Raw genomic sequence first — 16322 nt, forward strand, 5'->3', positions numbered from 1 at the left:
TCCTCTCCTCTCCTCTCCTCTCCTCTCCTCTCCTCTCCTCTCCTCGTTTGAAATGTAGTTTTATTTTCTTTTCACAAGGCTGGGTAAGAGGTGCAGTCAATGAGAGGATGACAAACATTTGCCTGTGGTTTTGGGTTAGGTTTTGGGGGTGCTGGGATTTTTGGAGAAAGGATATAAAAATAACCCAGGGGAGATTAATGCTGGATTTGATTCTTAAGTATCACAAAAGATGGAATAAGTTGTGTTCCAACCTTTAAGTCATTCATTTAGTATTGCTCTGTAGATTTTACATTCTCAATTGCAGAGCACAAACCAGCGTGGTTCTTTCCAGCATTTCAGCAGAGATTCGTTAGGAAAATTCTTTTACACCTTTTGGAGAAGTCACACTCCTCATTGGAGTGTAAATAAAAGCAAGAATCAACTCTGCAGTACTTGATCTTTTGCTGGCAGCACTTCCCACGTGGTGATTGTGAGGGCACAGCTTGATTAGGGCCCAGCATTTGTAGATATTCAGCAATCAGATCTGTTTTATTCCTCCCAAACCATTCAGAGGAGAACTCAACCATTTGGTTTTGTGCCTCACACGTTTCGTAACGCGCCTCCAACTCATCACCTACAGCATGTGCGAAGACAGTCTTTAAAAATAGTTTAATATAAAGAGTAAATTAATGTAAAAACTAAAAATAATGGTGCAGTGATGAGGACCTTCATTACCATGTGCCCTTTTGTCTTTTTTTTCCCCTGGGTTCTGCTTTACAACTATTTTCTGTGCTATATAAATGCACACTGTGGATTTGCTCAGCAGTGATGCTGCTGGAAGAGGCTCTTTTTGGGTGAAGTAATGTTAAAAAAAGAAGAATTCCTCTCACCAGCACCTTTTTGGGTGGTGGTGGAGAGCACAAGTGCCTTGCTGCTGTTTCAGAGGTGTTCACACTTCAGCTTTGAGCTTCCCTCAGGGTTCCCTGAGCTGGGCTCACGTTTCTCTTGCTGCCTCCATGTACAAAATCCCTCCAACGTGGCCTTTCCTGTCCATCTTCTCAGCCAAATCCATCTCTGCTTGGGCAACCAACATTCCTTTGACTTTTCTTTTTCCTCCTGGCCAAAAGAAGTGGAATCTTGCCCTGGCTGTGTCTGGTGAAAGCAGCGCTGCAGATTCTTCCCTACCCCAAATTCACATCATCCCCTTTCATCCTGCCATCCTCATCAGTGTTATCCCAGGAAAATCACACATCTTCCAAGCCCTGCATGTCCCATTTCTGCTTCCCTGCTGTTTCCAGTGACTCCACCTCGTACCCCTCACTCATCCCCTTTCCAAACTGCCCAGAGCAGCTGTGCCTGCCCCTGGATCCCTGGAAGATCCAACCAAGGCCAGGTTGGACAGGGCTGGGAGCAGCCTGGGGCAGTGGGTGGTGTCCCTGCCCATGGCAGGGGTGGCACTGGGTGAGCTTTAAGGTCCCTCCCACCCCAAACCATTCCATGATGCCATGAAACACATCTTGCTCTTTCTCAGAAGGAATTTCTGCTGGACACAGACAATATTAATTTATTAAATTCCCACAAATCCTTCTGAAATCCCTCTTAGTTCTTCATAAAGCACCTGAAAACAATTAAGCTGTTACACACTTCATGAGCTGCCCACCGTGAGGGTGTGGATTGCCTCAGTTTCCCTTTGTTTCACCATCTGTTTGCATCCATTTGTTCTTCCTTATCTCTGTGTTTATTCTGAGAACACTGAGAAAAGAAACATCCTCCCTTTTTTTTTTTTTCCTGTTTATTTTGCTTTCTGCCAGGTCTGGTCACAGCTTGGCTCCTCTCCTCCATCAGCAGGACTAAATAAAACAGGTCAGAACATCCTCTCCAACACCCTCCTGTGCTGCTGCTCTGGGGCTCAGTGGGATCACGTCCATTTGTAGGGTTTTGTTTTCGAGTTAAGACTTCCCTGGACTTTCCAAGCACAGCCCTGTGCTGGGAACCACCCCCAGTTTGTGGTTTGGATGTGCTGAGCTGCTCTTTGGAGGAGGCACAGCAAGATTGGATCTCAGAGAGCCGCAGGTTGGGCTGTTGAGCGCTGCTCGGACACAGAGGATCCCTCTGGTCTGTTTTATTCAGCACTTCAGAAGTAGCCAAGGGTTACACAAATAAAATCAGCTGCCTTTGATAGGTGTCAGCGCTTTAATGAGGAATTAAATCAAGCCCTGGGTACTCCTGCCCATCTCATGGCACTATTTTTATCTCACGCTCCGCTTTTTTGTTGCTATTTTTTTCCCCATATTTTATGACAATTGCCTGAAGTCCTGATCTGAGGGGGATTATGCCAGATACCTGCACAGCTGGAAACTCATCAGCCATTCAGATTCCTTCAGTGAGAGTGTCAGTTTTAGCACGAAACTCGCAAAGCTCACCGTGGTGATTTCAAATTTCCTCTTTAGTAGACATTTTGTTTGAATGCCATGAAGGGGCTCCTCTCCCCGAGCCCCCAGGAGCACAATAAGCTATGCTCTTTGAGAGAGCCCAGATGAGTACAAAGTTCCCTTCATTAAATTTTCTTTTCATGCTTTAGCATAGAATATTTCTTTTTAAGACGGTCTCTCCCTCATTTCCTTTTGTGTTTTCATCCTATTACCTTTACGAGGTTGTGATGCATCAGCTCACTGGAAAAGGTGGGTGCAGCCTCCCTCAGAGGTTTATTCCAGCTCTGAAAGATTATTCTGGCATGGGAGGTGCTTCAGGAGCAGCTGGAGAAGGGAAAGCATGATCAAGGAATCACAAACTTGATAAAAACACGCTGTTCCTCGCGTGCCAGGCGGCTGCTGCTCGTATTGACTTGTGCTGAGAAAAACCTTGGGGCTTTTGGGTGTGCTGGTTCTGCTCAGGAATTCTGGAGCTGCACTGAGTGGAGCTGGAGATCTGTCAGCATCCCCTGGCATTCCCTCTGCACTCGTGGTGGTGCAGGAAAACTGCTGGTTTTCCTTCAGTTTGGTTGTGAAATCTCTGAGCAATTTAATAAACAGATAAATAAATATGATGTAGGACACAATTTTGTTTACTTTACAGGAGCAGACAGTGATAGGACAAGGGGCAAAAGATTTAAATGGGAAGAAGGGGGATTTAGATGGGAAATTGGAAAGGAATTCCTGGCTGGGAGGGTGGTGAGGCCCTGGGATGGATTTCCCAGAGAAGCTGTGGCTGTCCCTGAATCCCTGGAAGTGTCCAGGGTTGGATTGGGGTTTGGAGCAGACTGGGACTGGGACAGAGGGAGATGTCCCTGCCCATGAGAGGGGTGGCACTGGATGGGCTTTCAGGTCCCTTCCAACCCAAACCATTCCATGGTACTCTGGTGACACTTTTCCCATCTCAGGATCTCTCTCAGGACTTGGGATAGTTCAGGAAAGGGATCTCCTGCTCTCAGGATCCCTGGCCCTGCCTGGGACCAGACCAGGTTGCTTTATCCACCCAGGCATTTAAAACCTCCACATTTTCACAATAAATTCAACCTAATTGCTGGGTTTGCATTTATTTACCTTTTTTTTAGAAGCTTTTCCCTCAGTAAAACCCCACAGACCCTTAAATGCTTCTGTAAAATGACTTTTATTCTGGGAACCCCAGAACAATTTGGGTTGGAAGGGACCTTAAAGCCCATCCAGATCCACCCCAGCCATGGACAGGGACTGTCCCACTGTCCCAGGCTGCTCCAAACCCCATCCAGCCTGGCCTTGGACACTTCCAGGGATCCAGAGGCAGCCCCAGCTTCTCTGGGAATTCCATCCCAGGGCCTCCTCACCCTCCCAGCCAGGAATTCCTTCCCAATATCCCATTTAAGTATTAATTGATGTAATCACAGCAACTTCTGTTAGGGAGATATTTCATTCCCCTTCAGAGGAGTTTCCTTGCTGTTGTTTCTGACCATCCAATGTGATTCCTGTGTTCCATCTCTGGCAGAAATCAATGGGAAACCCTTCAGAGGGGTTCCCATGATGGACACTGGATCCTCCTTTCCCAACAGGACATCCTGCAGCCCGTGCTTGATGCCCTTCTCATGCCAGGCAGTAATTTCATTTAGTGCTTTCCCAAAAGTGCCAGCAGAGCATCAGGGGAGTGGAACCAGCACAGCTGATCGATACAGAGACACTGCTCACCTTCAGATTCATCCAAAAAATGATTTGACTCAGTTGACTTGAAGGAAGTGGCCTCGTTCTCACTGACCTGCAGTGCCTGGAAGGACAGGGCTGAGGGGAGGTTTTCAAAAATCCCCCCTGAAAAGTCAGAGTGTGAAAACAAATCACTGAGGGGTGGGAAATGATGTGTCTCACACAGCTCCCATATGGTTGGCAATGTACAGAGTCCTTTGAAACATTCAAATAAGGAATAATACCTGGGGTTTGGTCACTGCTGGCCTGGCTCTGAGAAAAAAAGAAACAATTCAAAAGCTCTTTATCATGGGTTAGAAAGTTCTCCCATTGAAATGGCTTTAAATACAGTGACAGAATTAATGCAGCAATGCTAGAGCAGCCCATTCCTTTCTCTCTTCACCTGTATGTAAGAAGTCACTTTAAAACTTGTGAATAAAGGTTTACTCGGGGTATTTTTAGTTAATTCAGGCTCTCTTGGATTGGTTTATCAATTCACACCAGGGATTTGGGGGTTTATTGGAGCTCTGGTGTAGCTGGATCTAAATCATCACTGCTGGGAGATGCCTACAGGGAACATCCCTGGTGATTCTGTTGTTCCCTGTCCCAGACCTTGCCGTGCCCCCTCCGTGTGCAGCAGTTTGTGGTTACACATTCTGATGCCTGACACGCCTTTGAAGCACGTGCTGATCTCAGCAGAGGGGGGATTAAAGGAAAATCCTTCTCTCTAAGAGTCTGCAGAAGTTTGAACTTGGAGATCATAAAGTGTGCAAGCACCTGGGACTGCATTTAAATTCTGGTTTAGATTTTACAGATGCAGGGCAATGAATGAAAGGAGAAAGAGATGTTTTTATAGGTACATACTGTAAAATCAAGGTGACTTAACATTCCCTTTTCTTTACCACGACATCTTCAGTGATTGTCAAGAAATCAATTCCCTGGAGGAGCAGGGAAATGAAATGAAACAGGAAAAACAGGAAAACCTGCCTTGGCCAATCAGCAAAATAAGAATCAGAATCACAGAGTGGGTTGGGTTGGGTTGGGAGGGACCTTAAGGATCATCCCACCCCCAATTCCATGGGCAGGGACACCTTCCACTATCCCAGGGTGCTCCAAACCCTGTCCAGCCTGGCCTTGGACACTTCCAGGGACCTCACCACCCTCACAGAGAGGAATTCTTTCCTCTGGAAGTGCTCCAGCAGCCTGGGATAGTGGAAGATGGCCCTGCCCATGGCAGGAGGTGGGACTGGATGTGCTTTAAACTCCCTTCCTACCCCAACTGATATAATAATAACAATAACAATAATAACAACAGTAATAATAATAAATTTTTGTCTTTCCTGAGATGTTTTTAGAAGGAAACCCTGAAGCTGTTCTCTGTTCTCACAGGAGATACGAGTCCCACCCGATCTGTGGGGAGCTGCAGGATAAAATCCTCCAGTGCTACCGGGAACATGCCCAGGAGACCCTGAGCTGCTCTGCCCTGGCCAGCCAGTACCTGCACTGTGTCAACCATGCCAAACAGGTGAGCTGGACCTATTCTCACTGAAAAATGGTGCTATGATGAGCTGAGGAAGTTCCAATTAGTCCTTCCTCCATGCCTAAGCATTTCCCAGTAGGTGAGTTCCCAGAGCTCTGTGGAGACCACTCAGAGTTGATTTAAATGCTCAGGTTTCCATCTCTTCCCCTGGGAAGCTGTTGTTCAGTGTAGGAGCTCTTGCTGTTGGCAGATGTTTCCTGTTATCTACAGTTTTAGCAGTAAAACAAGGGGATTAAAATACCTGGTAATTTTTGCTATAAATACGAGAAACTCCTGGATGTCTCAAGCTACATTGGTCACCACTTGGAATTCTTGATTTCTTCAGTCTGGTCTAAAACTGCCCTTTACCTGCTCTTGCCCTCCTCTCTTCCAGTTTTGTAGGGTATGGATGTCACTGCCAATTAAAATCTTTATGCTTTATTAGTGCAGCATGAAGGAAAATGACAGTAAATCATTAAATTAAAAGAAGCTACAGATTTTGCACTTTCACTCTTTTCCATCAGCCTTTGTCTTTCAAATGCAGAAAAGCATATATTGACCTCAATTGTGTCCTTAAACAAACAAAATGTGCTCACAGCCCACGTGCAGGATGTATAAAAAGTGCTTAAATAAGTCTGTTGATCTTTATTTCTGCCCAAATCCGTGAGTTAATATTTGAGCACGTGAGGACACCCATCTTTATGTGACAGTGGAGACCTGCAGAGCACGGCTGGTGTTTGATCATGGGCATCACCTTCCCTGGGCTCAACTCTGCCTGGGCAGAAAATCCATCAGACTTTGGCTCTGATCCTTCTCTGTGACCTTTTGTTTTAAAATGCTGCAGCCTCCAGCTGGTATTCCCAAATTATTAACACTGGAATTGATACTGCTCGTTGTTCCTCAGTCACTGAGAGCTCCCTGTCCCTTCAAATTCACTTCCTTTAATTTATCCTTTATTGATGTTTGTTGTCCCATCCCTGGCAGTGTCCAGGGCCAGGCTGGACAGGGCTTGGAGCACCCTGGGGTAGTGGAAGGGTCCCTGCCCATGGTGGGGTGGACAGGATGGTCTGGAATGTCCCTTCCAACCCAAACCCTTCTGTGATTCCATGATTTCTCCTCCTGCCCATTTTGGAATGCACCAATCTGCTTTTTGAGGAAAAGTCCAGTGAATAACATGAGAATCACGGGGCCATTAAGATTCTTCAGACCATCCAGTACAATTATCCCCCAAGGCCACCACTGACTGTCCCCAGGTGCCACCTCCACACAGCTTTTAAATCCCCCTGCCCTGGCTGGACAAGCCTTTGAGTGCAGAAATTTTCCACAATATCCAACCTAAACCACCTCTGGTGCAACTTGAGGCCGTTTCCTCTTGTTCCATCACTTGTAACCCTGTTTTGGTTTGTTCTGTAGTGGATTTCCCCATGGCCCTGCAGCATCTGCAGCACTGATTTACTGTATGTTTAATTTCTTATTATTTTTTAAAGTAACCAGAAAAAAAGTGGATTAATTACTTTGACATGTTTAAGCTCTGACTCAAGTTTGTATCTGATAGGAATTTCTTCAGAAGACTCTGATGAGGATGAATTAATTCATGTTCAGAAGGTGCAGGAAAAGCAAATTGCATAAATATGAGCATTAGGTTTTTGAACCCTTTTAAACACCTTTTTTTTTTGTTGAAGATCTTCATCCAATCCTGTCAAGTAGTTAAAAGTGTTTCCTAAATGTTTCTTATTCTGTTTCACACATGCTTCAAGATGAGAATTCAGAGAGGTTTCTCTCATGATAACACAGAAGGAGAAGCCTTTTATGATGGAAATATTTGCAAGCAGGAGCAATTGTTTTTCCTAATGAACACCAGCCCATCCTCCACGTGCTGCAGCTGTAATTGTAATTATTTTTACTCACAGTTTGCCCACAAGTCCAGACAGTTACTTTGAAATAATTCCTAAACGCTGCTATAAAATCACTTCAAAATTACCTTCTTGCTTGGGAGCCAGAGGAGGGGGATAAATGGCAGATTCAGAAATGAAAAAGTTAACTGACACTGGCTACAAGAAACAAAGGAAGAAGAAAATTTGCTAGAGGGAATAGAGCAAGATATTGGAAAGCAAATAAGTGAAGTAATCCGATTTCCTGGCGGTGAGTCTGGGCACTTGTGCTCGGGCTGAGCACACTCTGTGCTTTTCATAAATTGAATTTATTGACTCCTCTTTTCTTTCCTATCTTGCTTATAATTATCTCCCCCTCTCTTCTGTGTGCTCCTTATTTCTCATGCTGTCTGTAATCTCATGTCTCTATCTGTCCTTTTCTCCCCTCCTTAGAAAAGCCCAGAGAGTTGTTAATTCCGAGGGCTTTGACACGTTGTATCTTCCCTTGAAATCTCTTCCCAAAGTCATGAGAAGCTGGGGAGATAAATTAAACTCTGTTATTAATGTTTGCATGTTATTACAGTGATAATGCCAGTAATGGAGAGGAAAACTTAACCTAATGGAGCCATTAAGGGGAAGATATTTGGATTGTGTGTGGCATTTATTTGTGCTGCCACTCCTGAAGTGTCTCCAGCCAGTTCATCCATGGCTTTTTAATCCTTTTTCCTGGTTTTCCAGACATGGGTATGGACAAGAGCAGTTAAAATATATATATATTTTTGGGGTTTTTTTTGCATTTTTTGGGAGTTTTTTTCCCCTCTCAATTTTTCCCCACCCTGGGCTACAAGAAGTTCTGATTCTTACATAGAAACACAGCTATGGTTTAAAAAATCCGTGCAATAATTTCCTGTTAAACCATTGAATTCCAGAAGGATTCGGGTCTCTGCAGGCAGGTGAGGTTTAAGAGTATTTAAAATAACAATACCAGCAGCTGCTGACAGCCTGGCTACAAAAATGTTATCCTTCAGCCTTGTAACCACTATTTTAATTTGTTGGATCAAGTGGGTCCTTAATTATGCCTCTTAAACAGAATAAAACCAGGATTTTAGCCTCATCCTCCTGTGTTTTTACTTGACACCAGTTTCTGCTCTGAAGAGAAAAATGCATGGAATTTGTGTATCTGGAAACACTGAATTGAAACACAACAAAAAGAGTTCATCATTTAACAGTGCCCTCATAAAGGAAGTTTATTATGGACCAGCTTCCCTCCCTGAGGTTATGGAAAAAAAAAATAAATATATATATATATTTTAAATGCATTAATTTAAAAAGGCAAGGAAAAACAGTAAAAAAACCCAAAATGTAGATAAAACCAAAGCAAGGCTTGGAACACCCCTGTTTGTCTGAAGGTGAAGTTTTGTGGGCAGAAATATGGACATGATGAACAAATATCTGTAATTTCTTTCCTTGGGACACTCAACAAAAGTAACCCATTTTTTCTGAGATCCCTTGGGAATTTCTTCTGTTAACTTGTGCAGTGTTAAAACAAAGTAAAGTTAATATTCAGCCCAGAGATGGCTTGGAATGAGTCTGTAATTCCTCTGGAAAAAGGAATTTTCCTGAGCTTTCCAGAAATCTCCATGGGGAGGTTTTGGTAACGGATGAAACTTCCCCACATTTTTGTTTGCAAATGCACCCAAAAGTGACTCCTTTTATTCCATCAGCCTCTTCTTCTCCTCTGTGGATTCTGGAGGGTTCTGTGGGCACAAGGACAGGCACCACCTTTGTGTGGATGCCTTGGAGAATTTGAAAGTCACAATTGTTAAGGTTGGAAAATTCCTCCAGTTCCATCGAGTCCCAGCATTCCCAGCACTGCCACGTCCCCAAGTGCCACATCCACACTTAAAATCCTTTTAATTTAAAATGCTTTTAAATCCCTCCAGGAATGGGAACTCCAGCCCTGTCCCCAGGCTGGACAATCCTTTTGGGAAAGACATTTTTCCTAAAGTCCAGTCGAGGTGCAGCTCTTAACCCTTGCAGGAACTGGGTGGAACAGCACAGTTTACGGGGTTGTTTTTAAGAATAATAGAAAAATTTGGTTGGAGCCAGACCTGACATGGTTTTAATTCCCTTTATTGTTAATTTTCCCTAATTTCCATGACTGTGACAATGCAATCCAGACTTCCAAGCTGTGTAGAGTTGCTCAGACACCTGAATCAGCTGTTTGGAGATCACCTGTAAGATTTCAAGGTTTAAATTTGGGGTTGTTCCTGACATAAAACCTCGGATTTATCAAATCCCTTCCTACCATTTCTTGCAAGGAGACTCTTAATTAGTCCTTACTCGTTTGGTGGGTTTTGTAGGCAAGAAAAATGGGTTGGATTGGAGGGGGCTTTAAGGATCATCTCATTCCAGCCCCTGCCATGGACAGGGACACCTCCCACTATCCCAGGTTGCTCCAAGCCCTGACCAGCCTGGCTTGGAACATTTCCAGGGACAGGAAACCTGGTCTAGTGAAAAGAATTGAATTATTTTTATGGTCCTTTCCAACCCAAACCATTCCATGCTCTGTGTCTCTGTAATGAAGCCTGAGATGAGTGCAACATGTTCAGACTGTTGGGGTTTTAATTCTGGCTCAGAACCCGGGAAAGAGCCAGGCAAGGGATACTCAGTGTTGGATGATTTCAGGATATTTTTCCTCAAGAGTTTAATTGCTGGGAATGGGATTTTTCTTATTGTAAGGTCAAATGTTTTAATTTCCTTTAATAGCTGCAGCAGTAAAGCCATGGCAGCATGAGGGGAGATGAAAATGGATCATTAGAGGGACTCTTCAGGCCTCCAAAGCACTGCCTTGTTGAGTCCTCAGATCCCTTCATTCTGCCTCTGTGGCTTGTCTCTGGCATGGTGTGTTTATCAACAAGGTTTCTTGTTCTGTGTTTAGATTTTTAAAATGTCAGATCTTAGGAAAGAATTGTAGCCAAACTTCAGGGAGTGTCTGGAATAACTCAGATTTACTGAAATATGTGTTTCTCCCTCTCTCTTCCCTCCCTTCTGATCATTTTTGCAGCAGAGCTTGCTTGGGAGAGGAGGATAAAGGCATTGTCCAAACCAAGCACAAGACCATCAACTAATTTCAGCAGAAGAGCTTTTTTTTCTCCCCAAGAATGACCCAGCAGCCCATTTTCAGGGCAGCCCAATAAAGACAAGAAGTGGAAGAGCCATTTGAAGGGCAGCATCCTCGCGGCTCAATCAGCGCGACCGCTCGGGAAGCCGAGACCTGGATCTTGTTCCATCAGAGCTCGCCTTCCGCCTTATCAAAGCCCACTTACTGGAGCATTGGAAGGAAGGGAAAGAAAAGAACCTTTCTCTGACCTCAGAGAGGGAAAATATCCTTCAAATGCTGCTATTTCTCTGTAGAATCTGCTCAGAAACATCTCGCTGTCGGAGGGAGGGGGGTAACCCTTGCGGCGCCGGGACGCGGCCGTTCCTCGGGAGCAGCCCCTGGTCCCGGTGCCAGGGTTCTCCTCACAGTGTAGAATTGTAAATTGTGCTTCAGCTTCCCAAATGACCTGGCTTGCTGAGGTCTCTCTCTGCAGGCCTTCTGCTGGAATGATGTTCGTGGTCCAAGGCTTAGGGTGGTCCATGGCTTTATTTCCACGGGATGGTTCTGTTGTGCTCCTCGCTCGTATCAAGTCCTGACGAAAACGCCTCACTCTGTACCAACAATAAATCTTGTTTTATGCACAAGATTGATGCTGCAGTCTGTCTCCCTTCCCACTCCTCGGGGGTGGATGGTGTTCCCTCTGCTGTGTCAATCACGCTTTCCCAGCAGATGTTGTTGCTGAAGCTTTCAAGCACAGACTTTTCATGCACAACCAGCCCTGGTGTCAGGAACGGGGCTGGGATTGAGCTGTTTTCCATCACAGCCACCTAAAAGGATCCCACGTGATGGGAGTGTTGTGATTGATCCACTACCACTTCCCTCCTTGGGAAATGCTTGTGAATGGAGCGCTGCAAGCTCTGGTTGCATGGAGAGGTTGTGGGTTCCCCTGGATCCCTGGGAGTGTCCCAGGCCAGGGAGGGGGTTGGAATGAGATGGACTTAAAGCCCCTTCCCACCCAAACCATTCTGGGATTCTGTGAAAGGGCAGAAACTCCCTGAAAATCTCCAATCCAGCTTTGTGCAAGCACTCAGTTTCCTTCAATTCTTTTCCTTCAGGTAAAAACCTTGTCCCAAGCAATCTTAGGAGGGACTTTTTACACAATAGGGAAAGTAATGATGTCAAATGAACAGCAAGTCTGGAGCCTTCTGCTGTTAATTTACCTGTTCTCCCTTTCTAATTGGCTGTGTTTGAACCTCATCCTACTGAACAACTGTGGGTGCACCTGTGGATCTCATTTATTATTCATGCAAAATATTACCATGGACTTCCCTAATTATCAAGATGCTTTGTGAGCGCTGTTTAATTAAGGATTTTATTTTTTTTTATGCTACCCAGAGAAGCTGGGATTTTTTTTTTAACATGCCAAGCAACTGTAATGTTGGTGGGAGGGGAGGATCCTGGAGTTCAACATCAGGTGCCAGGTGAACTGCTGGGGAAAAACAACAGGGACATAAGCAGCGTGTTTACACGGTGACTTGCTGTAGTGTTTACAAATCAGCTAACTCACAAATCCTTCTCTCCAATGTTCTCTTTTGTAACAGAGAGCCAAGAAGTTGGCAGAGCCAGCCTTGCCAGACTCAGAATTGGCAGCAAAACTCAGCATAGAGGAAAAGCAGACGTTTCTCAGGCCAGATGATGCTGTAAAATCAGGGGAAGAGCTGTGTCGGGAAGGAAGGTCTCTGTTACTGCCAAATGTTTATTGGTTTCTCATCCTGACAGCCTTGAGCAATGAGAGTCAGCCTTGCCTGCTTTGTTCCAACTGTGTTTGAGGTGTTGTGTTCTTTAAACATCTTCTGTGGCATCAGGGGTGGCAGCTGCAGCCTGTGTGGCTTGGGGGAGGATGGTGGCAGCAGCAGGGTAAGGACTTTAAAAGTGGTCCTGGTGTGGAGTTTAGAACTGTTCTTGGTGTGGAGTTTAGAACTGGTCTTGGTGTGGAATTTGGAACTGGTCTTGGTGCAGAGTTTAGAACTGTTCTTGATGTGGAGTTTAGAACTGGCCCTGGTGTGGAGTTTAGAACTGGCCTTGGTGTGGAGTTCAGAACTGGCCCTGGTGTGGAGTTTAGAACTGGTCTTGGTGTGGAGTTTAGAACTGTTCTTGGTGTGGAGTTTAGAACTGGCCTTGATGTGGAGTTTAGAACTGTTCTTGGTGTGGAGTTTAGAACTGGTCTTTGTGTGGAGTTTAGAACAGGCCCTGGTGTGGAGTTTGGAACTGGCCCTGGTGTGGACAACCTTTGCCTTTAAAGCAGAGCAGTAATTCTGGATATTTCTGGCATTTCACCACCACCTCTGCTTTTGTGTACGTGCATCCCTGCATCCCATAGGTGTTTGATTTCTTCCTTCTCCCCACGTGCTGATGTGGGTGCTGAAATCTTAAAATCTTGGAAGTCTCCTGGGGTTTTTTATGGGAGTTTATGGAGAAGTTTCCCTCCTATTCATGATTTTATGATTCTGTGACCTTTTTCAGCACCTGCAGATCCCAAACCCACCCCAGCTGTTGGTGACAGCAGGAACTGCTGGATCAGAACAAGGCCAGCCTCCTTCATCAGTAGCAGGGACAGAGTGGAGAAGTGGCAGGATTTTTGTCCAGGGTGTCAAATGTGATTTGCAGGACCCAAAATCATCTTTTGTCCCGTGCTGGGTGACTGCATGCTGCAGCTCCCTGCCCAGGGTCAGTCCTGTTCCATCAGGAGCTGGGTGCTGCCAGATAAAAACAGACAAGGTTGGATTTGGGTGCAAACAGCTGCAGATGTGGATTTTGTCACCTGGTCAGTCCATAATTTGTGATGGTTTGTGTTGAGCTGACACTTCTGGGAGTTGGCTGCAGACACAAGAGGGGATGTGAGAGAGCAGAAGAGGCCGAGCTCCTGCAGCCAGGAGAGTCCTTTCTGTGCTCAGCCTCTCCCAGCTGTGCCCACAAAACCCTCTGGGGTCATGGCCAGCTCGTGTTGCTGCTTTCCAGCAGTGAGGAAAGCTCCCTGAGGAGCTGGGGGCTGTTCCCACTGTCACAGCAGAGTTCAGGACAGCAGTGAGTGACCCCCAGAGCCCAGGGCAGGATTCACGTGGCGAGGGAGGTGAGGCAGGGATGCTGCTGGGGAACACCCTGCTGCTTTCAGCTCTGTGTTGGCTCTGTCACCTCCCTGGCTGCTCTCAGAAGTGTCAAACAGGGCCTGGCAGCAAGGTTTGATCATCAGAGTTCAGCATTCAAGGAGCTGGAGCAGCATCTGCCCCTCCCTGGGGAAGAGGGACAGGACCTGAGCTTGGCCGTGGTGTGAGGGGGACCTGGGGCTGCAAGTCCTTGCAAAATTCCAGGAGAACGTGGGGCACTGAGCCAGGGCTCCTCTGCAAGAATGTCAGCTCCATGTGAACAAAGACACCGGGTAATTAGAGAGGTAATTAGTTTGGTAATTACTAAGGCAATTAGTTTGATTCTCTCTCAAGCCAGTAACTGCTGGGAAGTGCTGGAGGGAGCACCTTGAGTTTCAGGCTGCAGCAGCCCCCCGAGGTTAACCCTTCACCCCCTGCCTGGGAAGCTGACATTGATGAAAATGGGGTGGTTTGGAGGGAAAATAACCCCAAACCCCCAGTTTGTCAGAGGTCTTGTACTCCAAAACTCTTGAGCCATCTTCTGATGACACCCAGAAGTGCTTGTGCCATGGTCAGGGCAGGATTTAAGGCAGATCACCCAGCAGTGGTGTGGTTACTGCAAGATTTTATATTTCCTTAAAAATACTGGGGACATTTTTTGGGTGGGGACACTCCTTGGGGAGCTGTTTGGAAGTGTCCCAGTGTCACTGCTGAGGTTGATCCTTCCTCCTTGTATTGGATCCCTCACATCCCTTCACCCCTGGAATGGAACTCTGTTCCAGCAGAGGCATTCCCTGGAATCCCAGCTCAGTTTGGGTGGGAAGGAACCTTCCAGATCATTTCATCCCACACCCTTGCCTTGGGCAGGGACACCTTCCACTAGGCCAGGCTGCTCCAAGCCCCATCCAACCTGGCCTTGGAGCCATTTCCAGCTTGGGGTGCAGCTCAGCACCTGGAGGTGAGTTTTTTCTGAATGTGTTATACAAAACCAGGTATTTTCTGGCCCAGGAAAACCATCCCTCCTTCCTCACCTGAGGGTGGGCAGGGCAGTGCAGCTGTCCCAGTGGTCCCAAAATGAAGATCAAACTTCCAGTGCTCATTTGGGAAGCTGGAGCTGCAGGAAGTGGATCTAATCCCCCAGTAAACTGCAAACTAAGCAGATTCTTCCTCGTGTTCATCTGTTGCTGATCCAGAAATAGCAGGGCTGGGAGGGACTTGGCACATGCTGGAGTCCACTATTCCATAAAAACTGACAGCAAGAAATTCACAAGTTTGATGGTGGTAGAGGGATCAGATCTGCAAAGGGTTCAGGGGGAGCAAGGAGATGAAAGTCCATTAATGGATGAAACCAGACATGAGAATTCACTGCATCTCTCTCCTGTTTCCTATCTCAGGTAGTGAGAATACTTTTCCCCTCTTCTCAGTTTTAATATTATTAACACTTGGCCTGCTTTGCAAAGGTCAAAGTCAGCTTGAATGTCTTCTAATCTGACTCTTAGTGAAAAGCAGGCAAACAAGAAATCCCAGAGCTGCCTTTAAGCAGCAGAGCCTGATGTGTTACAAAGGAGTTTGCAGCATTGGGTGAGGTCTGGCTGATAGCCAGGGGATGTTCCAGGGCAGGGAAAGACTCTGATCTCTGGTTTTGCTGAAAGTCCCACTCCTGGAACTGGGCAGACAAATGAAACCTCTGCTTTTGCCTGAAAAAATTCCCTTTGCCACGAGAGGTTTGTGACCAGGGAGCAGGAAAGGAGAGCAGGAGAGGATTTGTGCTTTTACACTGTGGAAGTTGATCCTGCTGCTGGGAATAACATGAAGTGCTGGGACACCGAGTGAGGCTGGAGCAGGGAGATGGAACTGAATCAGAAAGAAAAACACTTTTTTTAGCATCAAACAGAAGGGAAATCTCCCAGCTCCTGTGCCTTGGTCCCAGTTTGGTCTCGGAGGAGCAGCAAGGGAATGTTGTGGCAAACAAGTGCCTGAGCTCTTTGTTCCTGCAGGTCTGGGGGCAAATTGCTGGAGAGAGGAGGTGGGAGAGAGACAGCAAGGAATATTAAATAACCTCCAGTGAAATGAGAGCTGGCTGTGATCCACACCAGGCCTTCTGGAGTGGGTGTTTTCCTGGGGAGCACCAAGAGTTCTGCATCTGATCAGAATCCGTGTGATTCCGACCCGGGTGAGCTCCGGGTGCTCCTTGGATGCCAGGTGCACCCTCAGGGAGGGTCACTGTCAATCACCACCGAGTCTGGCCTTGCTGGGGGTTTATTTTCTTTAAATGGAAGGATTTTAGTCTGACGTGGCAGCACTTTGGGGGGTTTGAGCAGAGCTGTTACCAAGGAACCAGCGAGAGAGTCAAACCCATGTGTGTCATCAAACCTCGGTGACTCAGGGCTCCCACAGAGCCCCTGCCCTTCTCTGGGCTGCTCCTCCCACTGCCCGGGGTCACTCTCTGGCACCTGGTGGCCTTTCAGGTCCTTCCCTTCTGCTGCCCAGCGAGGTTGGAGCTTCCTGCAGGTCCCAGGGGTGCTCAAGGTGAGGTCCTGGAGTCCTTAAGGTTGGAGA

At 46.4% G+C, this 16322-nt stretch overlaps 1 protein-coding gene across 4 annotated transcripts in view; it reads left to right on the forward strand.

The window, feature by feature from the left end:
* Positions 1-11266, forward strand: part of CHCHD3 (coiled-coil-helix-coiled-coil-helix domain containing 3) — a 124205-nt gene extending 112939 nt beyond the window's left edge. For 2 of the 4 annotated variants that reach the window (XM_015628579.3, XM_015628581.3), the window contains 2 exons: positions 5517-5652; positions 10588-11266. In XM_015628579.3, coding sequence (XP_015484065.1) covers positions 5517-5652; positions 10588-10611 — 160 coding nt within the window. In that variant the 3' untranslated portion in view covers positions 10612-11266. Of the gene's footprint in view, positions 1-5516; positions 5653-10584 lie in introns of all 4 variants that reach the window. The other 2 variants (XM_015628582.3, XM_015628580.3) reach the window with 1 other exon arrangement.
* Positions 11267-16322: the final 5056 nt, after the last annotated feature.

This window comes from Parus major, chromosome 1A, assembly GCF_001522545.3.
Source record: "Parus major isolate Abel chromosome 1A, Parus_major1.1, whole genome shotgun sequence".
In the NCBI taxonomy this organism is placed as follows: domain Eukaryota; kingdom Metazoa; phylum Chordata; class Aves; order Passeriformes; family Paridae; genus Parus; species Parus major.